Below are 24,110 nucleotides of genomic sequence, written 5' to 3'. Positions count from 1 at the left end.
AGCAACATACTGCACTCTGCTTCTTAATTAGGGATTCGCAATTTCTTTTTTTCTGTTTCATTCACGGTTTTCACAAATAAAAAATGCAATTTTTATTTATTAGGGATAGAAGTCATAACCATTCATAGATGCCTCGTTACAAAGACGAATCCCTTGCTGTTCGTGTCTACACTGTCTCCGACGAATCAAGGTCCGTTTCTTTCATCCTTTCAACTCACACCCTTGTATATGGTTGTCACAAGTTTATTTAATTTTCTCTTTATTTTCGAGTATTCAGATATTTGATTGTAAGGAACGTTCCAGCACTAGGTTGTGGCAATGATTTGCTGCAACTTTTTTCATCCTATGGACAAGTTGAGGAGTAAGTCCCTTAACAACTTTGCTGATTCCTTCTTGTTGTTGTGCTTGTTGATTTTTATGTGAGTGTTTATTTTGTTCTCTATTTAGGTGTAAGCCAATGGATGCTGAAGACTGTGAGCAATTCACTGATGTTTATTGGATCAAATTTTGTCTTTTCAGCAATGCCAGGTTTTCCCTTTGTTAGATAAAGTAGTTCTATTATGAGTTTGAGTCTAGGATTTGATGTAGGGAGTACATGCCATTCTTACAATTTTCAGGTTTGCGAAAAGAAAATTGGATGAGTTTGTTTTCCTTGGGAACCGACTACAGGTTTCGTATGCTCCCCATTTTGAGACTTTGTCTGATACAAAGGATAAATTGGAAGGAAGAAGAAGAGAGGTTTTAGCTCGATTGAACCGTAAGTGTAAAGCTTACTTACCATGGTTATTACATTTTAAATATTGGCATGCTATCTTGGACTTACAACTGCTTGTTTCATGAATTGTTCAGCTAGAAGATCTAAAGAGACTATAGCGTCAAGCTCTAGGCCCCTAATTACTTCAAACACCAGTTTCCTGTCAGAACCTTTACATACTAATTCAAGGTTATATATTTTTCTGAATGAATTTTTCAGTTCTTTCTTCCGTTGGAAGCTAAAGCAATGTGTGTAACCATAAGGTGTATAATTGATTTTTTTTTTCGTAAATGTAGGAAAACAGAATTTGAAGGAAGGCCGGACAACAGTATTCTTCCCAAAAGAACGGTCTCATCTAACGAGGTTTGTTGTTTCTTTTTAAAAGTATATGCATGTGAAGAATTTTACTCTTTTCTACTTACTATGTATCCTGTGACGTGGACGAATTGTTTCGTAGGATGAACAAAATCCTCTCTTGAAATTAATATTGCTAGAAAGTCTGTTAAAGCATTTTGATGCAACTGGAGATTTTTTTATCAACACGTATTTTAAAAATGTTCTGCTCTCTTCATATCTCTGATGGAAATTCATTTTTCATGGTTGTAATTTTTGTTTCTATCTGTTAGGTGCTGGATTGCTAGGTCTAATATTATAATTTACCATGATATTGTAGTTACTAATCTTGCTTTAACTAGTAATATAGGATGTTATGTGCGAAGAAAAAAGGTTTCTTGGTTTTTCGTATATTACTCTATGCTAACATGTTCGATAAACAGGATTATTTTTCCTCCCACTCCATGAATCAAACAGTGAGGATTGTCAGGGATAAGCTTGATAAGGTAATGCACCCTCTTCTGAATATGATTTGGGGTCTTCTATAGTGTTGAGCTTTGAAAAAATTTGCTCTTCTCATCCAGATTGAATCCAGTGGCGAACATCTACAAGATGGATCCACATCCAAAAAAGCACGAGTTGATAATAGGAGGAGGATTTAATGTGTAAGAGAAGTATAAAGTTTAATATAATTGTGATGTTCTCCTAGAGTGTGTTTGAGAGGTTTTAGGAAGGAAAGATCCCCCTCTCTCCTGTTTTCTTCCAGATCAAGATCAATCTCCTATTCGGGTTTGATGGAATTAGTGTTGTAAGGTAAAGCAATTCGCTCTCACTCTCTTTTCACACTCTTTTATCTCTACCAATGAAGCCTTATTTCTGCTTGTGATTTGTGTGTATGGATTTTAGTTGATGTTAGTTTCTTGTCTTTTGCACAGGGATGAAAGCGATTTATCAATTCCATTGGAGTGTATTGCTCCTGCATTTACTAACCTAGGGGTAGATATTTAACTTGTTCTTGTTAGTTTTTTGTGTTGTATGAAATTTGTGATTGAAAGTGGCAACTGTCAAGATTAAAGTACCCTGCGATTCTTATTTTTATCTACGTAATTACTGTGTTCTTGTTAGCTGGCTTCTGGCTGAGTTATGTTTTCTATTTTACGGAAATAGTTGTCTTTGCAAAATGAGACAAAAACTCTGTTTTACATAAATGTACAGATCAAAAGGTTAAGCATAGTTGCATTTGTTCATTTTACTCGTGTGCTGATTTGGTTTTCATGTAATTATGTTATTCAATAGATGCTTGTCCAAGTAGAGAGGTACTTGTAACTTTGGTAACTTTCGTCTATCTCTCATTAAATCAATCGATTTTAATAATCCATTCATCTTTGTAATTGCCTAAAGTTACAAAGTTGCGGTAATAGTAAAGTTATTGAATCCTTACCCGAGCAAAAGTGAGTGAGATTATATATTTTTGCTTGATACATCTCAGTAGTAACAACTTGAGCTCGTTTGTGCTTATATCCTCTTTATTTTGGTTTCAATTAGGGTGGGGTTGATATAGTTGGTACTTGGTAGTCATAAATAACTTTGTGTTCTTATGAATATCTGAGAGCTTTAAACATGCGCTTAAGGCTAAGAAATTAAATTGTTCTGTGATGTTTGGAACACTGCAATAGGCTCCAAATTGTTGTGTTCATACACTCAGATTAGGCTTAGTGTATTAAAATTATTCTGCATAGAATAACTCTCATGCTTAAATTATTAGAGTTTGATTTAACTCATCATTACAAAACCGGCTTATAAAGTGAGGGGTGCCGTTTTATATAGACTATTTTAATGTTCTATCTCTAACCAATGTGGGATTTAAGATCTTCCTAATACACCCCTCACTCCCAACACTCTTTTTGAGTTTGGTGCGAAATATTAAAGATGGGTGACCCATGGTCTGATCAATACAAAATCGGCTTGTAAGGCGAGACGTGTCGCTCTATATAAATTCTTTCAATGTCTTATCTCTAATAAATGTGGGACTTCTAACCAACATGGACTTAGGATGTTCCTACTAGGAATGGATAAGCCCGTATATTATAATTAGTAGCACTTACATCAGATGTGGACTTAGGATGTTCCTACTAGGAATGTATAAGCCCGTATATTATAATTAGTAGCACTTACATTAGATGATTGCTCGCTTTCTATATGTTTGAAGGTAATTTCTTTTCGCACCTTGTTACCTTCTCCCAAACTCTTGACGAAATGTAAAAAATGCTCCATGTTTTTGAAGATACATCTTTGAATGCACCATTTCTTCATTTTACCTAAATTAAATTCGAAGATGCATCTCCGGTTAAACCCTAACTTTTTTTAAATACAAAAAGGGTGATTTTGGAGATGAATAATATCCAAAAAAGGCCACTGATTAGTTTTTTTAAATACGTAAGGTTTATTCGGATATGAATATCTAAAAACATACCTAAACTAGAAGTAAATCAGAATTTTTTTTATCAAGAATTAAACCATCATTGTTGAGGTTATGTATTAGTTATGTATTAACTTAACTCAAGGGGTGAGAAAAGAAATTGCCATGTTTGAATATGCTAAAATTGGGGCAAATAAAAGTACTGTATTTGTGTAGATTGAACCATTATTCTTATATTGTAAGAAAGACATTTGTTGTAGTTTCTTATATAGAAAACATTATGTTTCCTATAAATTTGTTATAGAAAAACATTGTTGTGGTGTCGACCAATTAAAAGACATTTTAGTATCTACTGAAAAATTGAGTTTAGAGTTCCTTAATGATTATAAAAAAATATATATTCCTTTGATGATTTATTTTTTTCCCTATGTACAAACACTTTGAAATATATTTATAGGAAAGATAACATTCATGAAAGAAATAGAGAGAAAGTTTCCAACTCGTGTATATGGATAACAATCAAAATATCAATTTGACTACCTTAAGTCTATTTATAGGCACTAAATAATTAATAATTTACATCAATTAGTAATTAACTTAACTCTTATATCTTTTATATTGATCAATTTTAGATGATCAATATAAAAGTACATTAAATTGAAGAAAAATAATACAATGTGAGATGTCGTAAATACATATGTCGAAATCAAAGCCATAATACTATACACTTAACCATTAAACAAAATTCATAAGCCATGGCTTAACCATTCAACCGAAGTTAACAACGTTCAACTTATGGGGTAGAAATTAACACCAAAGTCAATTAAGGACACTTTACCATTAAGAGTACAAAACATTCAAGACAGAAATAAAATAGTAAATGTTAGAAGGTCTAATAGCTTCAAAGTTAAGCAACAATACTCAAGTTGTGTGTTAAAAGTGCCTTACACACTAGAGGACCAACAATTTTACTAGAAGACGATTAAGTAGCATGGTTGATGGGTAAAGACTGAAGCAAGAATATCAATATTGTGCTCAAAATGAAATAGTACATCAAAGATCAATCGAAAAACAACCAAATGCAACCTGCACAACTGTGAAACCACTACTTAAAATATTGACGACTTTCATTTTTGTTTCAAATACAAGAGATTTTTCATCAAGTTTCAAAATTCAAATCGAATATATGCCTTTCACTACTTCCCTTCATCACCGGCATCGAGAAATTTGTCTTTGGTTCCAACACAAGCTTTATAATTTTGCAAAAACCTTCACGAGGATCTGAAGTAGATCATGACACTTTCGAACAGATAGAAAAATAATTCGAAAATAGTTTTTTTTTTTTTTTTGCTTTCACACCGGTTTCGACCTACATAGTAGATCGATTAATCCGACTCGTACTACGGAGGCACGTGCACTGGCCAAACATTGTTTCTGTCAGGAATCTAGAAATTAGAATTTTGATCAAACATTTATTCCGTTAGTTACTTGCTATAAATTAAATTCTTTATTTTATTGCTCAATAAATATTTGTTTTAATTTTACTTTTGAATAAATATAGTAATAATAACTAAAAAAATTTAACGAATACAATTACTATATTTTGAATCTTTTTAAAAATTACTAATTTATAAATATTAATTATTTTAAACTTAATTAATAAATATAAGTTGAACCACCTCATTCATCCACGAATTCTATTTTCGAACATGCAAACTTTGAACATCGAACATGCAAAGTTAGTATCATAAAATTTGGAAATATGTTTAGTACAACTGCCGGAAAACAATATTGTTATGTTACACACTTTATTGGTTTTTTTTTTTTTATATATTACTCTTTCTCTTTCTTCTCTTCTTCTCAAATCACTCACATAAACTCTTTTTAGCTCTTAGGTTCTTCTGATCAACTCACTGTTTCTCATTCCACTCTCAAAAACATTGTGGTTTTAGAACAAAACCACAATGACTGATAAATACAATGTTGAATCCGCTGAAAAATATGCAAATGAGGCTCAGGTTTTTGACACAGTTCCTAAGTTTTAATCTTTTTTTGGTGTTTTTCTTTTGCAATTCTTTTACCTTTTGTTTTTGACCCTTCGTTCATATTGCTCGTTGCTAATGTTGTTTTGCTGTTGTTGTTTAGGCTTTGCCTATTGCCAAAGCAACGCCTATCTACGAGCAGCTTCTGCAGTTATTTCCAACAGCTGTGAGTGTTCTTGTTGAGTGTTTTGAACTTTTGATTATGTTATATAGTGAAATGCTTCTGTTAGTGCTAATAGTGAACTACAATAGATTTTAACGATTATTTTGATTTGTATCTAGGCCAAGTTTTGGAAGCAGTATGTGGAGGCTTGCATGGCTGTAAATAATGATGATGCTATCAGGCAGATTTTTAGCCGCTGTTTGTTGAACTGTCTTCAAGTTCCTCTATGGTATGTCGTTTGTTTATTCAGATTATGACAATGGTTGATATATATTAGTTTCTTTTACTCCCTTTTGGATATGCTGTTTGAAAGTTTTTGATCAAACGTGTAAACAATGTTGTTATTTTAATCTTTCACCTTGTTTCTTATCCTTGTTTATAGGCGGTGTTACATTCGTTTCATTAGAAAGGTCAATGACAAGAAGGGCACGGAGGGTCAAGAAGAGACCATAAAAGCCTTTGAATTTATGCTCAACTATATCGGTAAGTTGTTTCTCATTGTCCCATTAGTTTTGTATTTCAGTTTTCCTTGGATTATTGTAATACCTATTTAGGAGATGATGATAGAAACTCGCCTAAGGTGGTTCGGTCATGTGAGACGAATTCTAATATAAGTTACAGCGAGTGGAAGATTTATGAGGCCTCGTCTAGAAAAGTGAATAAAAAGATCGAAGATTGTGTGTTTGTATGCGTGTATATGCATGTATCTATTTATGTATGTACATTGATACATCTTTCTAATGATGTGCTAACAGGAGCAGACATAGCATCTGGCCCTGTGTGGATGGAGTACATATCCTTTCTAAAATCATTGCCGGTTAGTTAATATTGTGTTTTCCGCAATTCTTGTTGCATAATTTGGTGCCACTTTTCAACTTTTTTTGGGGTCAATTTCAGTTGCAGCCTGTACATGAACAAGAAGAATCATATCAGATGACTGTTATTAGGAAAGTCTATCAGAGGGCTATTATTACTCCTACCAATCAAATCGAACAACTTTGGAAAGACTACGAAAATTTTGAAAATTCTGTCTGTCGTCAGTTGGTAATATACGGGTCTTTATTTAATGCTCGATTTGTTTATACGTATTCATGATTACGTTTTTATTCAAAAGGCATACTTTCTAATGATAAGGTATTTTGCAGGCTAAAGGACTGATATACGAATATCAACCAAAATATAATAGTGCGAGGGCAGTTTATAGGGAACGGAAAAAGTATTTTGATGAAATTGATTGGAATATGCTTGCTGTACCACCAACTGGATCCGACAAGGCAAATTTCTGTTTTTTTAGCAAATATTGTTGACCATTGTTAGCAATCTATAAATGATTAAGATGTTATTTGAATAAAAAAGAATGAGTTAATGGTTTTTATAACTCTTATATTATCATAATTTTTTGAGTTTGTTACTTTTGACAGGAAGAAATGCAGTGGATGGCATGGAAAAGACTTCTATCTTTTGAAAAGTAAAAATCATGCATCCTTTTTACTTTCTCTTAAATTTAATTTTGAGTTTATCTGTTGATGCGGACCAAGATTCACCCTCAATTTGAGCCAGACCGACCTATGGCCACCCCTAAGGACAGCGAAGATTTTCACTTTGGCCGGACTTATACTTAGCTTATTCATGAAGAATGGAGAGATAATGATTGAGTTGAAACACTTGAAAGCGGATATTATTTGAATTTTGTACAATTCCATAATATACATGAAGTACAGAATTAAGAATCCGAAAAACTCATAGTTTGAAACCGATACTATTTCTGTTCTATCAGTGAAAGCTATAAAAACATATCAACGAAAACAGAGAAAATAGTGAATGAATATGAATGTTCTAGTTCTATTCTATGTATTTCATTTCTATATTCTTAATCCAAGATTCTAAAAAGAACTTTCGAGAGAATTGAGATACAAAACCATTTTTGAGACTCCATCGCAGCTTTTAGAGTTGATCTTTTACCAAACTTATCGTCTTGAAATGATTGCTTGGTTAGTCTAAAGTTTTGTACTCAACCATTATTCGTTTCAGAGGAAATCCACAGAGAATAGACATCCCTTCCTCCAACAAACAAGTTATATTTACTTATGAGCAGGTACTAGGAAATAAAATTACTCGTAAAGAAGTAGGATTCGGAGTATCGTCATCTGCGTGTTTTATTTACATTGGTGTTATTTATTTCTTATATCATTTATGGAATTTCTCACTGCATTTTACTGGTTGCAGTGTCTCATGTATATGTACCATTATCCTGATATATGGTATGACTATGCTACATGGAATGTTAAAGGTGGCTCGGTAGATGCTGCAGTTAAAGTATTTCAAAGGTCTTTGAAGGCTCTTCCTGGTTAGTGGCATTTTTCTTTTATTAATTCCACTTAATCTCGCCTATCTTAATATTTGTTGTTTAGCCTGTCTTAATCTTTGGTTAATACTTTATATTAGTTAAGGCGGCTCCAGTGTTATCCTTTGGTAAAGTGTGCTGTAGCTCTTAATTATACACTTTCATGTGTCTTACTCGACCTTACATGATAGGAAGATTCCTATCAAGACTATAAAACTAGGGTTTTCTAACTAAAGGGGAAGAACACTACAAGCTAAGAGAATAAAAGATAAAATAAACTTTGATTTTTCATTGATTTTTTTTGTAATGTGTCAATGACACTACATATATAATGTTACTAATGGGCCAATAATTAAAATGCCCAAATACTAGTGGAAACCCAATTCAATAACAATTGAACTAAAATACCAACTAATATAAAACCTTAACTTAATAATTCTAATTAAACTAAAATTATTAAAATATAACTAAATACTCTCGATCATTGCCGCGGGGTTCACTTGAACCTTGTCCTCAAGGTTCTAAAATAACTCCCGAATCTCATTGCTTAAACGGATGATGTCTCCCAAATCTAATATATTCAGCTTCAGAAAGCAGGAGTATACTGATCAAGTATCACATGAAGTCTAGAGATATTTCCATGATCATCAATATTAATACCAAAATATTCCTCTAGCATTGCAACCTTTTGTTTCAGCAGATCTGTGTTCATTTCTGCGATCTTCTCTTTAAATGTGTCATCATCATTACTTTCTGAATTTTCCTTCAGTGCCAATATAATCACGTCTTTCACGGGGGCTGGATCACTAAGCTGGATGGCATTGAAATGGCCAAAACGGCTCAGAACTTGCTGATACATACTCTCTTTGCTCAAGTTTACAACATTTGCAAGATAAAGATGAGTTTTATGCTGAAGCAAAGCAAAAATATCATCTTCCATTCCAACATATGTACAGTGCTTTACAATCTCCAATATTCCAGGGTCATAGGTCTTATTGATCTCTTCAAGAAGCTCTTCTACACTAGTGAGTTCTATAGAATTTTTTTGGATCCTTCTTTGTCTAATTGAGGACCTTACTGCACTCAATGTGACATTCTTTTCTAGTTGTCCACTAGGCATAACTTGCATGTAGGCATGTAATCTTCCTGCAGGATCTAATGAATCTGTTCTAATGAACTTATTCACTGGCGCTTTTGGTGCTCTTGAGCCTGGTGGGGTAGGGCTGGGATTATCCTCCTTGCTCTTATTGATACGAGAAATAGAAGATTGTCCAGCTGTTTGATCTTGAAATGTCCGTGCTTCATTGGAACTTCTCAATGTTGCTTCAATCACCAATTGTATCTTCTCAATGATAACTTCTTGATTTAATAGGCTCACCTCTCTCTTTGTTGGATGCACATTGACATCAATATTCTCAGGTGGTAAAACAATTGAAATATATATAAAAGGCTTAGATGCTTTAGGTAGTGTCGCTGCATAAACAATTTCTATAGCTCGCTTCATCGCAAACCACTCAACCAGGCTATCATTTATGAAAAGCACCATAGTGGTTTTCTTGGCAGCATAGTTAGCATTAGACACATAACCATTCAGCTCAAAAACTGAAGAAGACGGAGCATCGTCTGAAGCTTTAACTTCAACCAGATTGCGAGCAGCTGAGACCCCATAAACTGTTCTGATGGAATCGAGTGTTGAAGATGTGGCCATGGTGTGAACATCTGCTTTAACAGCTCCGTGCTTTCTGCAAGAGAAACTGACATTCGTATGATGAATCGCAAACCGACTGACAACGTTTACTATCTTTGAGTAATCATCCAAAGAATTTTGTAGTGTCTTCTTCCTTGCAGCCATGTTATAAAATAGATTCTCAACCGTGGTAGGAGCTGGTGGAGGCATGACGCTATTGGCATAGTCAAGATTGAAATCCGGTGATTTCGGAGGGACCAAAAAATCGACATCAATATGAAACTTGTCGTCGTTGAAGGGACCTGGATAGTAGGTCATGGCAATGATGCACAACAACTCTGCGGCGAAGAATCTGGCAGCAGCTCGTTCTGGCATTTCATCAAACAGATGGTCTCCAGAAGTATCAATGCCCAGAGAGAAATCAACAAAATTAGCAGCAACTGCTACTGCAGTACCATTAGACGAGTCACCCTGTACACGATTAAGAACAACAGGATTTGTAGATGTTCCAAAATGCGTAATTTCGCCACTGACTTCATAAGCTAATTTGTCAACAATGGTAGGTCCAATACAATTAGCACTGGATTCAACATGAGCAGAAACAACAAGAGACATAGAAGAAGCAGGTTCATGCGTCCTTTGTAAACCATTGAAGTACGCAGGCACAGTAACCACAACCTTAGTTATTTTATCATTCAAAAACTCTGAAGCACCATCGACAAGCTTTCTCAAGACTTGCGCAGAAATTTCTTCAGCTGCAAAATATTTACCGATAGCGGGACAATCGAGTTTAACGTTACCGTTATCATATCTGGTGGCTCTATAAGAGACCTTCTTTGACTCGTCGTCAACCTCAGACATCTTCCTTACGATAGACCTCTTGGCAGAGGAAAACTTGTTCTCGGGATTCACAACCGCTTGCCTCGTTGCAATTTGACCGACCAACCTATCACCGTTCTTGGTAGACGCCACCACAGACGGCGTGGTTCTCTGACCCTCAGCGTTGGTGATAATAGTCGGTTTTCCACCTTCCATGGCGGCAACAGCAGAATTGGTGGTTCCCAAATCGGTAACAATGACTTTCTCAGTGACGACTCTGAGAGTGAAATCCTTCTTAAAGGTTTTGCTGCTCAATTTAGGGAATGTGGCGCGGGTGAAGGAAGAGAAATTGCAATTGACTTGATTATCGAAGAATAGGGTTTTGGAAATATCAGAAAGGGACAAATTGAGGGAGGAGAGACGGTTTATGGATCTCACGGTGTTTTTGAATCTTTTCTTAAAACAAGACACTTGCAAATGTTTCTTAAAAGAGGGATGAGTTACTTGGAGATACTTATCAAAATCTCTTTTATTTTTTGAATAGGTTTGATATTGATGACAAAGTGTGAAAGAGGTGTTTGTTGGTTGGAGTTGTTGATGATAACTATTATAGTCATATGAATAAGAAGATGATGAATAAGATGAATATGGGTTAGGGTTAGATGGATGTGGTGAATATCCATGATTTGGATATAAACTTGGTGATGATGATCCATGAATGTAACAAGGTGTAAATAGTTCCCATGGAAATGATGGAAAGGATGGTGTGGTAGGAGTTGTGAAAGAGGGGTTTGTGGCATAGGTAGGAGGAATACTCCATGGATGATATGAAGGTGTATGATAAGGATAATCCATAGGAGGATTTGAGTACATGATGAAAGCACCAATTGATAGGAAGCTAATCCTACCAATTGATAGGAAGATTCCTATCAAGACTATAAAACTAGGGTTTTCTAACTAAAGGGGAAGAACACTACAAGCTAAGAGAATAAAAGATAAAATAAACTTTGATTTTTCATTGATTTTTTTTGTAATGTGTCAATGACACTACATATATAATAATTAGGGGTGGCAAAACGGGCCGCCCGCCCCGCCCGCCGCCCACCCCGCCTTATGCCCGCTAAAAAACGAGCGGGGCGGGCATGTCCGCATAGTAAAATGGGCATCAAAACCATGCCCGCCCCGCCAAGATGGCGGGTTGGCGGTCGGCGGGCTTACCCGCCTATTTTTATTTTAATAGATTAATATGCTTTTTTTACCTTTTAATTAAACTTTTCACTTATTTTTTAAAACAATTTTTTATAAAAGTAATTTTTTAACAAATTTACTCTAAAAAATATTACATATATTTATAAATATATGTATAAAATAAACCATCAAGAATTACAATTACTAGAATTAACTAAAAAAAGAGTGAGTTTTGAAGGAGGAGCGGGTTTTGGCGGGCGGCGAGCTTTGGCGGGGCGGGTATGGCGGGCGACGGGTTTTGGCGGGGCGGGCTTTGGCGAGCGGCGAGCCTAAAATCCCAACCCAACCCGCCATTTTTTGGCGGGTGCGCGGGCGGCCCGGCGGGCCCTGGCCCGTTTTGCCACCCCTAATAATAATGTTACTAATGGGCCAATAATTAAAATGCCCAAATACTAGTGGAAACCCAATTCAATAACAATTGACCTAAAATACCAACTAATATAAAACCTTAACTTAATAATTCTAATTAAACTAAAATTATTAAAATATAACTAAATACTCTCTATCATTACATTTCTTACCTCTCAATTCCTCGATTTGTCTTTTCATTTGTGAACAGATTCGGAAATGCTACGATATGCCTATGCAGAGCTAGAGGAATCCCGTGGAGCAATCCAGGTATTTTTTAGGCTTGATCATACTTTAGTAAAGGCCTCCGAATGGGTCATTTGATATCTTATTCCTTGTTTTTTCGACGGGTCTTCATTGGTTATATTAATCCTTAGGATTTCTATTTCGTTTTATTTCAGGCTGCAAAGAAAATACATGAAAACGTATTGGGAAATGGTGACAATGCAACTGCACTTGCACATATTCAGGTATGTGATTTTTGTTTGTTTAGTATGTTCAATAGTAGTCCATGAAAATGATATGACATATGTTTCATGCTACAGTTTATTCGTTTTCTAAGAAGAACTGAAGGTGTTGAAGCTGCTAAAAAGTACTTTCTGGATGCTCGCAAATCCTCAACTTGTTCATATCATGTTTACGTGGCTTACGCGTCAGTGGCCTTTTGTCTTGACAATGATCCTAAGGTCTTTACCATTTCCTTTCTTACATGTTCTATCCTTCATAAGATTTAACAAAGTACTTTCTATTTATGGAGCCTTACACTTAGTTTTTAACTTCTAGAAAATTAATTCAGATTATCTTTGCAGATGGCTCATAACGTTTTTGAAGAGGGATTTAAATGCTTTATGCATGAGCCGGTCTATATTCTCGAGTGAGTTCTACTTTTTCCCATCTATGATTAGTCTCGTCAGTTAACTCCTCCAAAATATAGTACTAGTTTTTTTAATCTTATACGCGTGTTGTTTTTAACTTGTATTTTGGAGGATACATTATCTTATCTCAATAGTTGTACTTTTCTTCATTTCTCGTAACAATAACTCTTTTCCTACCAAAAAATAGTATTGAATATTAAGAATATTTCCCCGATGTTTCAGATATGCTGATTTCTTGACACGTTTGAATGATGACCGAAATATACGTGCTTTATTTGAGAGGGCATTGAGTTCACTTCCTCCAGAGAAATCGGTTGAGGTATTTTATACTTATGAATGTTCCCTCATTGGTATGAAGCATTAAGCATCTCTGATAATATAATCATTTTATGTGCTTAATCAATTGAAGAATATTCAATAGTTGTTTTCTAGTGTTCAATTTGCATATAACTAATCTACTTGCAGATTTGGAAAAGGTTCATTCAATTTGAGCAAACTTATGGGAATCCTGCTAGCATGCTCAAGGTAGGAGTACTCTATGGATTGGATTAAAGCGATGCTTATACCTGTTTTGATAATTTATCCTTGTATCATACGTAGGTTGAGCAAAGAAGGAAAAAAGCGTTTGGTGAAGATGCAACAACAGCATTAGAGAGTTCTCTGCAAGATGTTGTATCACGTTATAGTTTCATGGATCTATGTCCATGCTCTTCTAATGATCTTGATCATTTATCCCGACGAGAGGTATCAGTTGCTTGAACCTGTAAATTGCTCAGAATTTTCCCATCTTTCACGAATTCTTCTTCCGTGTTTTATATCGTATTTCCTTTTGATTTCTACCTTTTTAGTGGCTTGCCAAAAATCTCAATAAGAAAGTGGACATGTCTATTATTCCTATCGGCACGACTCTTGCAGGTATTATACTCATTCTCGCACTTGGTTTCTCAATGTTTTTTATTATGCGGTTAATGATACACTATTAATGCAGATAAGGGATTTGCTGCAAACGTTTCAAATACGTCTTCAAAGGTTGTCTATCCTGATACTTCAAAGATGTTGGTATATGATCCAAAGCAGAATCCGAGTACAGGTTCTGGCACAAATGCATTTGATGAAATTCTTAAAGCTAGCCCTCCTGCTTTGGTTGCATTTTTAGCAAACCTACCCACAGTTTATGGTAATTTTCAATATTTCTGTTAACTACAATTTCACATCAATCACACCGTACATTCTTTTCACTATTTTATATGCAATCTAGAAACAGCAAAAGTATACTTTTTGGATATGTATCGAAAAGTATCAGTATCAGATAAGTATCAGACACCTATAGATACTTTTCTATTTTTAAAGTATATCTTAAAGCTTTCGAAAATTGTGTTTTGAAATATGCAGGTCCAACTCCAAATGTGGATATCGTGCTATCGATTTGTTTGCAGAACGACCTTCCAGTGGGACAAAGTGGTAAAACTGGGATTCAATCGCAATTGCCAGGAGGTCCTGCTCCTGCTACAAGTGAACTTTCTGGTAGCAACCATTATGGGAAAAGAAAAGAATTAGACGGTATGTGCATAATCCATTTTTGGACTTATTTCTATAAGCTCTCTAGAATAGACACAATCACACAATTCATCAAATAAACAAGAATGTGCTTTTAGCTTTTTTTATTCTAATGTTTTGACATCAAACTCCAATTTTAGCATGATTGATATTTGTTATTATAATGTTTAGGACAAGAAGATGATGACACTACATCTCTCCAAAGCCAACCACCTCCTCGCGACGCTTTCCGGATACGACAGTTCCTGAAAGCTCGAGCCAACAGCACATCACAAACGGGATCAGTTTCATATGGAAGTGCACTTTCTGGCGATTTATCTGGCAGCACCGGTAGATAACTTAAGTATTGCATTTACCAGTGGCAGGGCAATAAATTATTGGCTGTAGCAACTAGCAACAATGAATGATGTAATTCTTTTGGTCTGGAGTATGTAAATATGGATCCAAATCACATTTTCTAATAGACAATACAACTGTAAATATGCTTGAAAATTAAAAATATAATATAATTATTGACTACTACACGATGGTGCATGAACATTGTCATCACTGGAAAAAAAAATCCGTTTCATCAGGAACAGTTGAGTAAACTAATCAGGAAAATAGCCATGAACCCTCTCATTGAAACCATGTTTATATGAAGATGTAAATGTAGATTCATCCAAATATTGTGAAGCATATGGATAATGGTTAATATTCAGCGTTTCTTCCTGTTCTTCTCACAATTTTCAGTACCTTACTTTGGTCTACGTATTTTGTAACTGTTACCTTCTGATTTTTCCATTTCTATCTTCAAACTATCAACACCTGCGTGCATACTAGCTGTCAATATTATTATTTTTTTTTATTTTTTTTGTAATCAATACTATTATTTAAATTATATAAATAAATCAATAAACATATCATTTTTTATAAAGTATGTTACCATTTAGTGTAATATTTTTATTCAAATACACAATAAATTAGCTGATGTAATAACTATAGATGTCTAACATCTTATCAACACCTGCAATCTATTCCTTTTATTCTCCGATGAGTGATTTATTTGGAATAAAATGATATCTCAAAATGAATGATCCATTTCAATTTTCAATTATACCCTCTAATTTATAAAACTTCACCATTCCCAATATATGATAAGGGTATTAGAGTAAAAACAATATTCTCCCTTTTACTTTTATATACTTTTTTTAATCGGTGTGAAATGATGTGTTGGGTTACTCATTGTGGGACGGAAGGAGTATAATATAAAAAAATCATATGTTCTCGAAAAGACTTATTTGCCTCTCTGCCTTTATAGCATGCCACGTCATCTATTTTTCTACATTTCAACTACAACTTTTCAGTTTTTCAATTCTTCTTCCTATTTCAAATTTGAAATTGACGTCTCAAGTTTCAACTCTTATTCTGACTCTGTTTTTGTCCTTTCTCTCTCTCGCACGACTTATTTCTTCCTTCTTCATCTTCTTTTTCTTCCTTCTTCCACTTTTTCTTATTGAAATCGAATAGAAACAAGCGATAATTTGCGATATTGATTTACGATTCCAAAAAGAAAAAACAATTTCGCTAAAGAAGCCCTAGTCGAAGCCGAAAACCCGATTGATGTCATCCTACATATATCGCTTTGTATATTCTCAAAGCTATGGTTCTAGATCTTGAAGGTTTTAGAACTCCCGCTCTTGAATCGCTTGATGCGGCGTTGGGGATTTCTCTTGCTGAGGAAGAATGTGGTGATGTCTTGTTTAAGAGAGTTGAAAAAGCTCTGTTATAATATGGACTCAAATATTATTATTTGAGTTCCTCCCTAAAAGGATTTTTTTTAATTATTTTTATACAAAATACGATAAAATTTTATATTATTTTAAGTATAGTACATTTTTAAGTATTATATTAATTTTTATAAATATTATAAAATATTTTTAAACATAATATACGTGAAAACTGTATAGAATAATTCTCAAATATCTAACTTAAGATAAAATAATAGAATATGAGGAAATTATGAAATAAAAAATAAAATAATTGAATATTAATTTGTTATATTAATTTATAGTATTTAAAATATATAAAATTTAGTGAGGTGAAAAAAATTATTGTGTTTTAGAGAAAGAAAAAAAAAACCTTAAAAGACCATAAACCCTAACGGAATAATTTTAATGGATAGCGGACATTTTAAGATTGGGATCAAAAACCCTAAAAAATATGAACTATAATTTTGGCAATTTATCATCCTACCCTTATACACTCTCACAGGCCCTTCCCAAAATTCAAAAAATGCCCCTGTTTTAAAAAATGCATTTCCGGACATACCAAATTCTATTTTCTTGAAAATGAAATTCGGAGATGCACAACCGAAGTTATTTTAAGGGTATGTTTGGAGATAACATACTTTTTTAAAAAAAGAGAAAACTAGTTCGGAGATGCATCTCCGAACTAGATGGACATATTTAAAGGTCGCGTCAGACCTTCCCTCTTATCCTTTTCATTTTTCAGAAAAACAAAAGTTTCTCTCTACCTCTCAACCCATTACCAGTATACATTCAAAATCAAATTTAAAAGCTACATTTTCGTTGCGAGAGGACTAGTCAGCACTAGAAGGCTACGACCGTCCCCACTCTGCCTCACGACAGGGAAACATCGGCCTCTAGGAGTTGACATTCTCGGGGTCGGGATCACAGATCGTGCGACCCATGATGAGGATGAGAGAGTTGCACCAACATCATTTCCTTATACTCGGGATGGTTCGCATGTGGGACCAACATCATGTGCAGGTATCTACCCTAGCAGTGCATGCGGCAGTTGGGGTATGTGCAGATCATTCCCAAGTCACTCTTCCAGGCTGCTTCTATCTATACTGTCATTCTCGCAGATTTTGAGAATCATCTGATGCCGGTGGAGTATCAGACACATGAGGCCACATCTCAGTGGAGTTATGTTGAGGGTTACATGACATGGTTCTATAAAGTCACACCCTTACATAATATAGGATGCTCTTGGACGTCCACCTAGGCCTGCTCATGAGGAGCTTTTGAAAGATCAGCAGGCATTGGACGACAATGTCGTTGATTTGTTGTTGAGCAGTCAGAACATTATGCGGCTTACATGTCATGGCATCGACTCTGGAGTGTTTGGGAGAGGTGGAGATGAAGCGGTCGCCCTAACAGAGTTCATTCTTTCTGAGGCACAGTGCTGTGGCGTACCATAGGCAGATGAGGAACCAGAGTGTTAGGATTAGGAATACACAGTAGAGTATTTTGTTTAATTTTAATCAACTTTGAGAATAATGGTTGTACTAATATATTCGAGTTATATAATATTTGATTTTATTAAAGCTTTACGTGGTTGTATAGTATTCATTTTTATTAATCGTTGAAACAAATAGCGGCATTCTTAATGGAATTGAAATTAGATGGATTGAAAATACCACAATACTTGAAAAATTGATTCTGAAAATATTAAATAGGCAAGAATTCAGGTATGCATCTCCGAACTAATTTTCTTAAGGACAAAAGGTGACTTCAGAATAGCATCTCTGAACTGAAATTTGCCAAGAAATGATATTTTGTGCGTTTGGAGATGTATCTTTGAAGTAACCCAGGGACATTTTCGAATTTTCAGAGGTGCACCCCATAAAACAAGGGTGGATGAGAAATTGCCCTAATCTTAAGGTCTAAGCACTATCATTTTTCGGGCTTGACGGATCGGTCCATATGGACTAGTCTATTTTGATGGATGATTTCTTTATTTATTAGTTTTATTGTATATATTGTCTATATAATAAAATTCAAGTAATATAAGTGTCCACTTTTGCTTTTGGGGTGAAACTCTTTCAAACCTTTATTACAACAGAAATACAAGAGGAAAAGGACTATTACAGAATAGAAACACTACAATATAGTTAAAAAAGCAATAGAAATCCCAGAGATGATATTCTTATTTCATCTTTTCCCTTATTATAACCTATATCCCTCTGGTGATTGAGAATTGAAAATCCAAACCAACAACTTCTACTACATTTATGGAAGAAAAAAAAGTTGAAACAAGCCTCTTTCACTTTCATCTTTTGGCTTATATGAGATTGGAGAAAGTGTCAACATATCATGCATTCTTAATCTCATTCAAGTCCTGACATCTTCCTGAAATGAAGGACAAACTGATAAACCTTTTCAGGGTCAGGAAGAACTTTCTTCACAGATTCTCTTTCCAAGCTTCTCTTAATCCAAGCTGAGAATTTTGGTGAGTGATCTTCAATTTTGAAACCACCAAGTGTCTCATATGCCAAAAACCATGCAGAATGAGGAATGGCTATGATGTCAACAAAACCGAAAGCTTCACCACCAAAATAGTCTTTCTCTCCAAGAGCTTCTTCTAGATGCTTTATAACTTCAAGAAAGTCTCTTGTTCCCACTTCTCTCTCTTCTCCATTGCTAGCCCAAATGCTCCTCCCAGTTTCAAATACCTTGCATCACAAGTTATCATATCAAAATCATATATCTTACACAAATTTAAATAATTTTTCGAGTATTTCATCGCAACTAACCTTTTTGTCGATGAAATCAGCCAAGAATCTAGCTTGTGCAACATCATAAGCATTAGCCGGAAGCAATGAGTTGGAAGACCAAACCTCATCAATGTAGCTAACAATGATAGCAGATTCAATGACAGGTTTGTCATTGTGCAAAAACACAGGAACCTTTTGGTGAATAGGATTTGACTTCAAAAGAAGCTCACTCTTTTTTCCAAATATATCCTCTTCATTGGCCACATAGCTCACACCTTTCTCTTCCAAAGAAATTTTCACTCTAGCACAAAATGGACTAGCCCAAAAGTCCAAAACAACAACATTGTCTCCCTTTGACATGTTAACAATGAAAATTCTTTGGACTCTTACTCTTTCTTCTTTACTACTTGTGATGTCTTGAAATTGTGAGAGAATTATTGAAATTTATAGGAAGGTATAGTTAAAAAATTTAGACTACGATGTTTACTATGTGTTCTTTGTATTGTATCTTCCTTCAAAATTGATGTTACTACAATGTTGTAAGTGTCCATATCTATGTTATTGTTTGGACGTAGGATAAGAGGAGCATATACTAGAGATTATCAAATGGCCGGCAAAATGCTACTATGTTTTTTGTTTCATTTCTTGGCGATCTATCCAAACTAGTAGTACATAGTTTAATTTTCTAATTACAATTTATGTTCATTCTATTGAAAGTTCTCTCTTCCCATGATTGAATATAATAGAGACCCTTAGTCATAAATTATTACTAGTGGTTCAAATTTGAGTTTTAGGATTAGTTGTGATTTACTCAAAAGATAACTAACTTGGGTTAATAAGATTCAGAGTGTGTTTGGTTTTACGGTGAAAAGAATTGATTTTTAATAAATTGGTTATATAAATTTGATTCTAATTAAAATGAGCTGGAGGTAAAATAATTTATGTTTGGATAAATTTATGTAGAAGTGAGTTGAATAATAAATTTCAATATAAAAATCACGTTTAAACTTAAAAGTTATAAATTTTAAGTTTCAAGTAAAAGCAATTTTGGAGGCAGAATCAATTATATTTTAGAAAAATCAAACATATCAAAATCTTTTAAAAAAATCAATTATACACCTCTAAAATTATTTTTTACTTGTTTAAAATTTAAATCAAACATATATTTATGGTCAGTTTGGTTCAACAGATGGGAGAGAAAAGAAATTAATAGAGGGGAAGAAAGGGGAAAGGAGTGAAGAAAATTTAATTAAATATATGTTTGGTTCAAAGAAGGGGAGGGGAGATATTTTTAACAAGACGTATGTTTGGTTCACAAGAGGAGGGGAGGAATTTTAAAATCAAATTATATTTTTATCCTTATAAATATTATTATTTTTACTTAGTAAAAATAATTTTAAATAACAATATTATAGAGTAAATTTCATCAAATAAAAACTTATCATACTATAACAGTAAACAACACATATTAGTTGAAATTTAAGAGGGTTGGCCCAGCGGAAGGGAGCTTGGGTCCCAAGAATTTGTTCCCTTTGGAGTCTCGAGTTCGGTGGTGTCCGGGACCAAACACAAATCCCAAACCCTCAATCTAATCCAATAAAATAATTTTGATTAATTTATAAATATCCTCTCTTCTTTCCTCCCTTCCCTTCCTTCCAATCAGTAAAATTCTTTTTTTTTTATTCTTTTGGATTTTACATGTTCCCATTCGCAATGAGATTTTGTCTCATTCAATTTTGTTTGAATAAAGTAACATTCATTTGTTGGTAAGTTATTGTTAGTGGTTTCGTTTTTGCTAAGTTGATGGATAGGTTTTTTTTTTTTGTATGTATATAACTAAAAGACTTGGTATGGTTATGCAATTTCCATCTTTATAAATTTCTCATAAAGGAGTCACTGGCTCACTGCTTATTTAAATACTTATTGGATTGTGAAGAAGATAAAGGTGAAAAAATGATTTATTTTTTAATTAATTTTTTTCTAGGTTAAGATTAGTTGACTCATTATGTTCAATTTTGTCAACTAGATTGTTACATTAGCACAAGTTAATATTTTTTGGCACAACTTAATATAAATGATCAAGTTGACTAACACGATAGTTTTTTAAGACTGAAAAGTAATATTTATTAGATAAGCAAATAAAGTAAAATCTTAAATTAAAATAAAGTAAAATCTTAAATTAAATTTAAAAAATATGGGGCTAATTAAGCCTTATTCTTAATGATAGAATTAGAAGTTGCATTTTTCATTTTCTGATGTAACTAACTTTTGATTAAATGAAGAAAAAAGGGATTATGCACTGACAGTATAAAATATTTTTACACTGTCAACCAATCACCACTCATGTATCCAATTAAACCAATTTTTTATTTAAAAAAAACTTAATGACATGGCACATTTATGATTTTCTATTAGATGACAGTGTAAAATTATTTTACACTGTCAGTGCACTACCTTTTAACAGATAATTACAAATTGATGTAATTATTTGTTTTTATAGTAGTAAATTGTTTGACTTGCTATAGCAGGTTTTTATACACTTAAATAGATGTCAGTCTTAATGCTAGGCATAGATCTAAACTATTCTTACTCTAATGCCTCCCCGGTAGTAAGTTGTTGTGCCATAAATACTTCTTCTGTCATCATGATCTGAAGCTCAATTTGCATCATAGAAGACTTGGATAGATGGAGAGAAACTGGATGGAAGCGCATAAAGGTGGAGTCCATGTTCAATGGGGCCTTTGAGATACTTAAGATTCTCTTAACTGCAACTCGTTGTGACTCAAGAGGGTGTGACATAAGTTGGAATACTTTATTCACAGAATGGGCAATATCAGGTCTTGCTATGGTAGCATACTACATAGCTCCCACAACAGACATGTACATATAGGGATCAGGTAAGGCATGGGAGTTATTCTTAGTTAATTTACAAGTAGATTGCATGGGAGTGTGCACATGATTGAATTCAAGCATGTTTATTTTCTTAAGGAGTACCAAATTTATTTGAACTAAGTCAAGAGAAAGTAATTATGTGTTGCTTACTTCACTTCAGTACCTAGAAAATAGTCTAGGTCACCAAGATGTTTGAGAGAAAAAACCTTATTCAGCTTTGTGATGATGTCTTGCAAGAGAGATGTGGAACTGCCTATCAGAATGGCGCCATCCACATACACAAATAGATATATGGTGTGGCCATTGGAGAAATAAGTGAATACATAATGATCACACTTACTGGCTCGGAATTAAAACCGAATTTTAAAGCAGTTTTGAGCCTCTCAAACCACTGTCTAGGGGCCTGTTTGAGGCCATATAGAGCTTTGGTTGAGCTTTCGCAACAAGGATGAATTGGAATTTTTAAAGCCCTTAGGTTGTTTCATATACACTTCTTCATCAAGAACCCCATTAAGAAAGGCATTATTAACATTCCTTAATGTGAGTAGACTGACTCGTGAGAGTGCTCAGTTGGAGATGGTGACAATTGCGAGGATAGACCTTGTGATAATCTTGCTCAAGGTTATGAGAAGGTGAATGAGATGATGAAGAATAAGTGATGATATGACTCACTTCATCAGATGTAATAGAACTTGGTGGAACATGAGTGAGATTAAGGGAGATTAAGTCTGGAATTGGTTGGTTGCAAGTCAAAGTTCATGTGCCAAAAGCAGTATTTCCACCTCATCTAGATCCATAAGACCAAATTTTCCCTCAATAACTGATACAAATGGTGCAAACTCAGAAGTTAAACCTCAAGGATCACTTCTATGTGATGAGAGCGTGGAATCGCATCACCAATTAAAGCTAGGGAGTCAACAATAGTGCGAACCTTGAGAAGATATTCTTGAACAATGAAACTATCAAGAATTAGCACATGAAGCTCCGCCTTAAGATGACGTGCTCTCGTACGAGTTTGTTTTTGAAAGTAGTTGAATAAACGATCCCAGGGTTGATGCGCATAAGAACAACCAAGCACATTCGAGAGAATTTCATTTGAAAGTGGTGGCTGAAGTTAAGAGAGTAGCGTCTGATCTTTTTGTATCCAATGTGAGCACTCAAGATTCACAGTTCCAGTGTACGAGCTTCATCATCCAAAAATTGAAGACGGATATGAGTACATACCATGAAATCAATGAGATTATGAAGATTGATATATGATTCAATATGTTGGTGCCATAGATGAAAGTTCTTTTCATCAAGCTTATGTGGGATTCTGAGAGAGAAATGAAGACAACCAGAATCTTTAGTAGAATTCGTGATCACCGGTGTTAGAGTAGTCAAGATATGAGCAGAAGAGGAGCGATTGCAATTAAGGTGGTATCACAACCATAGAACGGACCTAGATCATGACCTAACAATCTGATACCAAGATAGAATTAGAGTTTGACCTAACTCATTCATACAAAAGCGGTTTGTAAGGTGATGAGTGTCACTCTATATAAATCTTTTGTAAGCTATATCTTTAACTAATATTGAACTTAAGTTTTTTCCATTACACCCTCTCACATCCAACATTATTGGATTTGGTGCGTGGATATAAATAGTGGGTAGCTTGAATTATCAATATGTGAAACTTGATTCTTTTAATACACCTCCTTACACTCGACACTATTGGACTTGATACGTATGTAAATGGACGGTCCAAACCAAATCGATAGGTTCGTGTTTTAATACACCTCCTTACACTCGACACTATTGGACTTGATGCGTATATAAATGGACGGTCCAAACCAAATCGATAGGTTCGTGATACCATAATAGATTAAAATAATTAAAGTTGCACTTTCCATTTTCTATTTTAACTATTGATTAAATAAATAGATAGTTACAAATTGATGCAACAGTTTGCTTTTATATTTGCAATCAGAGCTGCTATAGACTCAAGCTGACATTTGCTGTCAGTTTTGATGCTAGGCATAGATCTAAACTATTCTTACTCAAATACCTATCTAAAACAACTGATTCAACATTCTAAACTGATTCAATATTCTAAAGCTGTTGAGTGTATGTTTATTTTGAATGAAAA

General features: G+C 34.3%; 3 protein-coding genes and 1 pseudogene across 3 annotated transcripts; 2 read left to right on the top strand and 2 right to left on the bottom strand.

Annotated features, from left to right (window-relative positions):
* Positions 1-7: 7 nt before the first annotated feature.
* LOC131617524 (uncharacterized) lies at positions 8-2,334 on the top strand. Its single transcript, XM_058888802.1, has 9 exons — positions 8-190; positions 278-361; positions 448-528; positions 618-757; positions 850-943; positions 1,051-1,117; positions 1,531-1,593; positions 1,672-1,900; positions 2,023-2,334. The coding sequence occupies exons 1-8, from the start codon at positions 129-131 to the stop codon at positions 1,747-1,749; spliced, it is 669 nt and encodes a 222-aa protein (XP_058744785.1). The 5' UTR covers positions 8-128; the 3' UTR covers positions 1,750-1,900; positions 2,023-2,334.
* A 2,891-nt stretch (positions 2,335-5,225) lies between these two features.
* On the top strand, positions 5,226-15,133 carry LOC131617523 (cleavage stimulation factor subunit 77-like; annotated as a pseudogene).
* LOC131616849 (DNA mismatch repair protein MLH1-like) lies at positions 8,642-9,925 on the bottom strand. The gene has a single exon (XM_058888307.1). It carries the CDS (start codon positions 9,905-9,907, stop codon positions 8,642-8,644), a length of 1,266 nt encoding a protein of 421 aa, XP_058744290.1. The 5' UTR covers positions 9,908-9,925.
* Positions 15,134-18,703: 3,570 nt separating the features above from the next.
* LOC131617522 (probable glutathione S-transferase) lies at positions 18,704-19,450 on the bottom strand. Its single transcript, XM_058888801.1, has 2 exons — positions 19,130-19,450; positions 18,704-19,048 (listed from the first exon to the last, which is right to left on the bottom strand). The coding sequence occupies exons 1-2, from the start codon at positions 19,448-19,450 to the stop codon at positions 18,704-18,706; spliced, it is 666 nt and encodes a 221-aa protein (XP_058744784.1).
* Between the last annotated feature and the right edge of the window lie 4,660 nt (positions 19,451-24,110).

The sequence above is a fragment of the Vicia villosa genome, linkage group LG7, assembly GCF_029867415.1.
Source record: "Vicia villosa cultivar HV-30 ecotype Madison, WI linkage group LG7, Vvil1.0, whole genome shotgun sequence".
NCBI classification, from domain to species: Eukaryota; Viridiplantae; Streptophyta; class Magnoliopsida; order Fabales; family Fabaceae; genus Vicia; species Vicia villosa.
The sequence above is the reverse complement of the archived record's forward strand: the minus strand, read 5'-3'. Positions and strand labels throughout refer to the sequence as shown.

Excerpts from the sequence above, each read along its gene's own strand:
- LOC131616849 (XM_058888307.1), bottom strand. The coding sequence starts at position 9,907 with ATGGCTGCAAGGAAGAAGACACTACAAAATTCTTTGGATGATTACTCA.
- LOC131617522 (XM_058888801.1), bottom strand. The coding sequence starts at position 19,450 with ATGTCAAAGGGAGACAATGTTGTTGTTTTGGACTTTTGGGCTAGTCCA. Across the intron at positions 19,049-19,129 it reads CTGATTTCATCGACAAAAAG|GTATTTGAAACTGGGAGGAG; the intron begins GTTAGTTGCGAT and ends TTGTGATGCAAG.
- LOC131617524 (XM_058888802.1), top strand. The coding sequence starts at position 129 with ATGCCTCGTTACAAAGACGAATCCCTTGCTGTTCGTGTCTACACTGTC. Across the intron at positions 191-277 it reads ACTGTCTCCGACGAATCAAG|ATATTTGATTGTAAGGAACG; the intron begins GTCCGTTTCTTT and ends TCGAGTATTCAG. Across the intron at positions 362-447 it reads TCCTATGGACAAGTTGAGGA|GTGTAAGCCAATGGATGCTG; the intron begins GTAAGTCCCTTA and ends TTCTCTATTTAG.